The following is an 8561-nucleotide window of genomic DNA, read 5'->3' as shown; positions in this document are numbered from 1 at the left end:
ATGAGCATTGTGGTAACTGATATGCAAGAATAAGCTGTTTCTCCTATATCTGCAAACTGCGCAACAGGCAATGTCAGTTGCGTATGCGTAAATTATTTGCAGTTTTTTTTTTCTCTCTCTTCTTTCTAACAAGCCTTATGTAATGGATTTTATCTCCACACTCTTGTAAAATATCAAACTCACGGTGAGTAAGGAGCCGGCCATGGCTGAAGCAACAAACCAGAACAGAATCATGGATTTGTAAGAAATGCAACACGGCATTCGCTCAGAACTGCAGCTGTTGACGAGTTAGCTTTGGCTCGTTTTGCGGGAACATATCCAATGAGAACATTCATCTTGGAAAATGCACAGTGAGGACAATTGAAATGTCATGGTCTCATCACGACCCTTTCTAAAAGGACCTTGTGGTTTGTCAAAGAAAATGAATACATAGCAATTATTGACATAAACAATGAAAATGGCTTCTCTGCTAATGATTTTGTTTGCTCGTTTTACCCTAGCCTGAACAGCTACACGAGAAGTATTAACAAAACTAAATTACAAAGAGAAACATACAAGAGAAATGAATGAAACATAATCAAAAAGTTGTCCAAAAGGGTCAGTAGTTACGTGGTTAAACTGAATTGAATAGCTCTCAATGCTGATGTCCAAAAGTATTAACACCCAAAAAGTTTAATTCATAATACCAAACAATTAACAAGACAAATTTTGCTTCCATACCCAAACAACAAAACAAGAGCCATTGATCTTACAGAAGATCTGCAATTTCTCAAAAAACTGAATATGTACCAACTGCAGTAAATACTGATACTAACATTTAATTCATGCTCCCTCCATATATTATATAACAAGAACTAACAATAAGCTAGTCTAACTCTGGGCCTCTCACTCCATTAAAGCATTGCTGCTATCACCCGTACTCTCCCTTTGGTTCTGAGAAGAAACGGTTCCTCTCATTCTGAGATCAGCTGGTGGCTGCTGCTGCTGCTGTTGAATCTGATGCTGATGCTGAGGACGTATTTGCAGTTGCTGAAGTTGGTGGGCTGCCAATAGTGACTGCATTGACTGGTTCTGATTTTGATGATAGAATTGTTGATTACCTCCAAACGACGATTGTCCAAAATTCATCATTGGTCCATTTGGCATCATTTGTCCAGTTGCCACTTTCAATCGCTGAACCTCCTCCCTTAGAGCATCATTAAGAGCTATATAGCAACAGAGAAATATCAGGCTAGGAAGCAAGTGAGATTGCAAATTGATGAATTCTCAAATACAATGCGGTAGATCCTAGAACAGATTGGTATGAAAAAAGATTCCTTAATGCAACAGACCATTTAAAGAGTGCAGTCCCATAAGTTGATTTTATAAAAGCAAAGGGATGAGTTTCAGTTTAGGTTGTCAGCTGGTGGCTGCTGCTGCTGCTGTTGAATCTGATGCTGATGCTGAGGACGTATTTGCAGTTGCTGAAGTTGGTGGGCTGCCAATAGTGACTGCATTGACTGGTTCTGATTTTGATGATAGAATTGTTGATTACCTCCAAACGACGATTGTCCAAAATTCATCATTGGTCCATTTGGCATCATTTGTCCAGTTGCCACTTTCAATCGCTGAACCTCCTCCCTTAGAGCATCATTAAGAGCTATATAGCAACAGAGAAATATCAGGCTAGGAAGCAAGTGAGATTGCAAATTGATGAATTCTCAAATACAATGCGGTAGATCCTAGAACAGATTGGTATGAAAAAAGATTCCTTAATGCAACAGACCATTTAAAGAGTGCAGTCCCATAAGTTGATTTTATAAAAGCAAAGGGATGAGTTTCAGTTTAGGTTGTGCATCAACCTGGTGGAAGAAAACTATAAATTAAAGGAGAAACAGTTTCAGTTGTGCATACAACTCTGAGTAGATGTCAAGATAACACGAGTATTTCTTAAGTCAATACCTTTAGTAAATTGTGATGTCATCTTTTTTAGCTGGTGACTAGCGCACATATTCAACGAAACTATATAAAAATGTTTGGCTTGTAGTTAAATTACAATATCAAACCATCAAGACTGAGTCCAATGTAATTGTAAAACTAATTTCAATTACAGTTCATGGCGCATGTCAAAGAAAAACTCGCTAGTTAGGTACGAGAACTACCACATTTAGGATGGTTCTCTAGGGAATGAAGAGGAAATGGGTCAAATTTGCTGGAATGAAGATTATTACTTAACTCCTCTCATAATTAGCTATTTTTTAATCCATTATTATGCATTAAATTTATACATTAGCATTGGCCATTTGATGGAATAAATAAAATAAATTTTTAAAGATGATAAATTAAGTAATACTATCACAATAAATTAAGTAATACTATTACTCATGTATTTGATAAACTCTCATCTGTAGATGTAAATCCAAGTTTGTGCGTCATTTAGATTCATTCTCGAACCATCAAATCTTCAAGTTCACAATGAATAGTCCAAGTCTATGAGCAGTCCGTGTACAGCTCAGGTCCATATCTTTGGATAAAACTCCTACCCTCGCAAAAATATTGTACTCGCTACAGTTCTTGTAACAAAAGTTAGTTCTAGATCAGCTGGGAGAACACCACACAACTACAAAAACATGTAGAAAGGTGTAACACAGCAACTTTACATCCTAAAGATTATATATTAAAAACTGCATTATTGGGGAAGGTAATGGAAGGCACAAAAGTAATGAAATTAGAAACACAAAATATTATCAAGAACCTTACCATCCTGCAAGTGAACTTGTTGCTCCATCGTTTGTAACCGCAACTTCAACTCACTATTTTCAGCAGTGAGACCAGTTGTATCTCTCTGTCATTTGCAACAAATAATTCTTTAAGCAAAGATGTAAACTAAAGTTCAGTATTAACAAAGGTGAAGATCAGAGCAGAAATGCACTATAGACTATTGACTCGTCAGTTAGTATAACAGAACTGGTATTATGCTTCATATCTCTGCATCCTCAAAAAGGATGAGTTGCGAAGAAAATCTAACCAAAAACAAGATAAGAAAAGGATAAGTACAGGTCCAGATCTACATGAGACTCGTGAATATATGTAACATGTCATTCGATGGTTAGCAGGGAACTATCCTTGTCTATAAAACAATTACGAGTCAAGTGGATAAATAATATTTGCCAACTTCAAAAGATGGACTCTATATTCATGAATATGTATGTAAATAACTAAATATTTTTCTATTCACTTAAATTCGAATATGAACACGGTTCCAAGGTTTTAAATGTCAGCCAACATGTACGACATGTCAACCGACATGTCGGTTTGAGAGCTTGAGCGACACGACATGGGCGTTTTCAACTCGTATGTCAGTTTTCAGGGCCAATTAAAAATATCAGGGCCATATCGGGCATATCGGCCTATTTTTTAAAAAGTCGGCCAATATGGCCCTTTTCTTAGATCTGTTTTTTGTTATTAGGTTTGGGTTTAGTGATAAAAACCCAAATCCGTTTGACACGTTCTCATTTTTAAGGGTTTCTTATGAACCCGATAGAAAGAAAAGAGAAAAATTAGGGCTACAGCGGACTTGGGAACCGATCACTCCTTTCGTGAACGACGACACCATTCTCCCACCTTCATCTCGGACCCTCGTCGTCCATCTCCCGTTGCGCCCCGAAATCCGAACCCAACCGAACCCGAAGGCGGCGGGGTATCCCGTCGTCAGAATAAAGGGAAGAGAGTGGTCGGTGACTCATCCGAATGACCCCGAGCAAACAAAGAAGATGAAGAGCCCCGGTATTGCCTCCCTGCGACGTCCCGTCGCCTGCACTGCCTCCCTGCGACGTCGGAATTCACCCATCGCTGGCATCGCCTCTAGAATTTATAAAGTATGTTTATATTGAATTTAGGAATGCTTAGATTACATTTAGGACATGATATTATACATATGCACACCACCCGATATGGCAATCCAATATTTAGTCCATATCCCCCGATATACCCCCGATTTCCGCTATCCGGCGTGGATTTCAACCGTCTGACATGAACCCGACATCCGACATTTAAAACCTTGCATGGTACTCTTTAAAAACTTGTTACCTAATACATTTGAACCTTACAATGCCTATTACTAGCCAGTAGCCACTAGGAGTTGAGATGTCCCACTAGTAGTTAACATGAAGAATCGAAGATAGAATCTCTTTATCTCTTAATTATCAAGTGGAGCGCATATTATAACGTCTTTGTTGCATTACTTGATGATACCATCATTAGTTAATATAAGGATTACACATGGCCACTTGTCTTCGTACATAATTTACTAAATATGATGTCGTCGTGCATTCACATTCATACTTGAGGTGGGGAAAAAATGAATTACATTTAATATTGATATCCACTCTGTTTTCGTTACTCTCTCTCTTAAGTTGCTAAAAGGCCAGAGCAAGGTTTTAAATATCGGATGTCGGGTTCATGTCGGACGGCTGAAATCCATGTCGGATAGCGGAAATCGGGGATATATCGGGGGACATGGACTAAATATCGGATTGCCATATCGGGTGATCCACATATGTATAATATCATGCCCTAAATGTAATCTAACTATCTAAGCATTCCTAAATTCATAACTTCATGACTCTGCACATTTCAACATTCATATGCACATTTAAAATAAAATAAATCTCTCCTTATTAATCAATAATCATTAGCCTATTATTAATCAGTTAGCCTATTATTAATCAAGTGATCAAACATCAAGTAATCATTAGCCTATTATTAATCAAAATAGTCCACAAACCAAACATTCACGTGTGAAGAAGAAAAAAAGAAAAAACAGGAAAATCGGCCGATATGGCCGATTTTCCAAACAAGAAAATCGGCCGATATGGCCGATTTTTCGCCGATATGGCCGATATGTCGGGAAAAAACGATATGCGACTTGTTTTTCCCCGATTTGTGTCGTTGGACCCCTCAATCCGCTATATCGGCCGACATGTCCGACATGTCGGCCGATATTTAAAACACTGGGCCAGAGGATGGATAGATATTGCATGATATTCTCTATCTATTAAGATACACCACTAATTCTTCTTCCCCGTGATGGGGAGTGGGTTTTCTAGTTTCTCATCTTTTACTTCCAATTTTCCATAGGCTTTGTTGTTGTTGCTGCTACTGTTGTTATTGTTGCTGTTGTTGTCATTGTTGTTGTCGTCGTCGTTGTTCTCGCAAGAAAAAGAAGGCACAGGAAGCTATTTGGCTTTGTTAGGTATGAGGTTGTGGAAGTTTTTTTTTTCAGTTGAGTAGGATTCTTTAGTAGCACTAAAAACAAAATGAAGCTGCACCTTCTCCAAAACGTGGAGACGAATAGTCTTCTGAACCGTATTGTAAACAAATATCTTCGATGTGACCCTACTTTCTATGAAATATATAAATTTTCTCAAGACATCTACTTTTCCAAATTTTTCAGCAACAAAAAAATAACTTTAGTTTCAGAATAGAAGTGATGAAACAAGTGCCTGAATTCCAACATCAATGCTGCTTAAACAAGTTTCAAAATCTGTAGAAATTAAGGTTATTTTTTGGAACAAAGTTGACTTAGAAGATGTACTATAAGAGTGAGAGATATGTACCTGTAACATTGTCAATTGGGCTGACAAAGTTGTTGCTTCTGTTTGCAGTGTCTGCACCTTCCGCTCGAGCTCTGCAATGTAGCGCATCTTCCTTTCTTTTGACCGTGCAGCTGACTGCCTGTTTGCCCAAATTCTACAATATGCCAACAGATTAATTCTTAGTACAATAAATTTACAGAAAAGGAGAGAAGCATCTGTACACATGAAACCAGACAAATTTCAATACCATAGGAGTATCATACAATAATCATGATTAAGTGTAGCTGCACCACTTGGAATTTGAACAGCTGAGAGCTGACTATGGTCCTTATCACAATGTTTTCACAAAACACATGATTACTAGTGGAAAAGGAAGCATAAATAGAGAAGAACACAGTGGCATTTTCTGCCAATTTGTGACATATTAAATAATGTTTAATATTAAACTGCTTTGAGTCAAGTAATTACAGAACAATAGGGATTGAAGACAAAATGCCAAATTGTTTATCTAGGCTCCGTTTGGATACCATAGTGTTTTACTTGTATCCATGGTGTTTTTGCCAAAAACAAAACACAATACGTTTGAAAACCATGGTGTTTTTTGACCTAAATAATCCTCAAATAAAAAACACAACACTTATTTCAAAAACACATTTTAGGTGTTATAAGTCTGGTGTTCTGGTTGAGTTTGAGGTGTTAATATAATATCTAATATAATGTATTAAATATCATTAATATATAGTTATTATCAACATTCTTATTATTATATTATATTATACTATACTATATTATAGTTAATCTAATACATTAGTAATATTTATTAAATTATATAAAAATATAACAATCAAAATATCTTATATAATAATATAGTAACATATTAAATGCTAATATTTAATATGTTGCTATAATCACTGTTTTAAAAAGTGTCCGTCTAGGCGTACGCCTAGGCCTAGGCAGTACCTAGGCTGCCTACCTAGATTTTATGAGTGTTTAGGGGTGTATTGTCTGCTTACGTGGGCAGCACCCTTTAGGCCTTGATCGTGATTTTCTATATTGCAGCCTCCACGTCTTCCAACCTCCTTCAAACTCCTTTTAACTTCCAAATACCAACACCTCCATTATCTCCACCAACCTTTAGCAAAATCTCCTCGACCAACACTTGAATGAAGAAAGAAATCTGCCTAGACGTTAGTCCGGCACCTAAGCTTTCTACAACATTTACGTTTACTATCAATTATTGTAATTAAAAAGAAAAAAGAAAACTCCTAGGCTCTAGGCATCAAGTCCAATGCTTAGGCCTCCTAACGCTTTCAATAACCTTATTAGTTATTATTTTGGCTATTTAGTATTTAAATATGCATGGTTTATTATGGATCTAAGATTGCTATTTTTTAACAAAATCAATGAATTTAACACATATGTTTATTAATTATTATAATTAAATAATTTAAAAAATAGCCAAACACCTAGACGTTGCCTAGGTGTCTAGGCAATGGCTCAAACGCCTAAACTGCCTAGCACCTTCTGTAACATATGTATTATATAATAATAAATAATAATAATATATAAATAAACTAATAATAAATGATAATATAATAATAATATAATAATATACTATAAAATATTAAAATATTAATATATTATATAATAAATAATATAATATATTATAAAGTAAAATAATTTTTAATACTAAAATAATTTATTGCTAACAAATGTTAATATAAAAATAATATGTTCATAATGTAATATTTATTTATATCATAAATTATTAATATATTATTAAAGTACTATTAATAAACTCTATAAATTAGTTTGTTTGCATCCTGCTCAATTACTAATACAACTACTAACAGTAACACTTAAGCAAGTGGAAACATGAAATTCAGGCAAGGTCAAAAGTCAAGTGCTGATAGAAAGACCGAAGCAACAGGATGTGGGCAACTGGAAGGAAATAGTTATGGAAGAGGAATGCACCAAATGTTGCAAGGTTCACAGAAGGACTGACAGAAGTGACCGAGCTGTTAGTCACATTGGTAATGTTGGTCTTCCTTTGTTATATAGAAACTTAAACCAGAGGCCCACAATGCTGGGTTCCTAATCTTCAAATTGGAGCTATCAATTCATTACTGAATGCCTTTCGCAGTCATGCACATAGTTCTCCAGCCCAAAAATGTAACACCATCTGACATCTGTGATAAATTACAGATTGATAATCAACAGGAAAATTTGGTCAGCCTTTCCACGTAGATGGTCACAATTTAGATTTGTGCTCCAAATCTATAAAAGATGAAGAACTAGAACTGGGATATGTTGGCAATTGTCAGGAAAAACAATTACAGAAAAAGACAAGACCATTGGTCTCAATAACTATAGTTCAGCTGTCACACTGTTAATAGGTTCTATTTCTCATAAACGTTACCAATAAGAGGAAACATATGATTAAAGGCAAATTTAAGAAAGAATTCAGTGCATCAAAATGTAATACCACCTTCAAATAAACTATACTGGACAATCCTATTAAATTCTTGGCAGCATAAATATGTTGATAAGGTTGCAAATTTTATGGTCAAGGAGTACCCAATGGATACTTTAGTATTGCAAGGTTTAAGGACACCATTCATCAATAGTTGTTAAGGTAGACCTAATTGCTCCAATAATCAGATGTAACATACATCATACTGACACCAAAAGCTTGTCAGGTGATAACCAACAAAGATGATATATATAATATGAAAATACTATCATTTCAAGCTCAAATTCTACAATATCTAGGATTCTAGGATCCATGTCCTGTCAGAACTCCATGGAGAAAAAGGTTAAGCTGCCACTAGCAACAAAAGAAAAAAGCTTTTTGCACATAATATTGAACTTGTTGACATCATCATAAAAAGAAGTGTCCCCATTCCCTCCATTTTGCCCCTTCTTTTCCCTCTCCATCTCTTATGACAGTTGAATCTACCGGCTGAATGGACAGAAAAGATTGAC

At 35.8% G+C, this 8561-nt stretch overlaps 1 protein-coding gene across 1 annotated transcript in view; it reads right to left on the bottom strand.

Moving 5' to 3' along the window:
- The window catches only part of LOC109837576 (probable transcription factor PosF21), a 9656-nt gene continuing 1705 nt past the window's right edge, over positions 611–8561 (bottom strand). The window contains exons 2-5 of the mRNA XM_020405880.1: positions 5598–5730; positions 2740–2824; positions 1406–1639; positions 611–971 (exon numbers count right to left, since the gene is read on the bottom strand). Coding sequence (XP_020261469.1) covers positions 886–971; positions 1406–1639; positions 2740–2824; positions 5598–5730 — 538 coding nt within the window. The 3' untranslated portion in view covers positions 611–885. The remainder of the gene's footprint in view (positions 972–1405; positions 1640–2739; positions 2825–5597; positions 5731–8561) is intronic.

This window comes from Asparagus officinalis, chromosome 4, assembly GCF_001876935.1.
Source record: "Asparagus officinalis chromosome 4, Aspof.V1, whole genome shotgun sequence".
NCBI classification, from domain to species: Eukaryota; Viridiplantae; Streptophyta; class Magnoliopsida; order Asparagales; family Asparagaceae; genus Asparagus; species Asparagus officinalis.
This window is presented reverse-complemented; position numbering and strand designations above follow the sequence as displayed.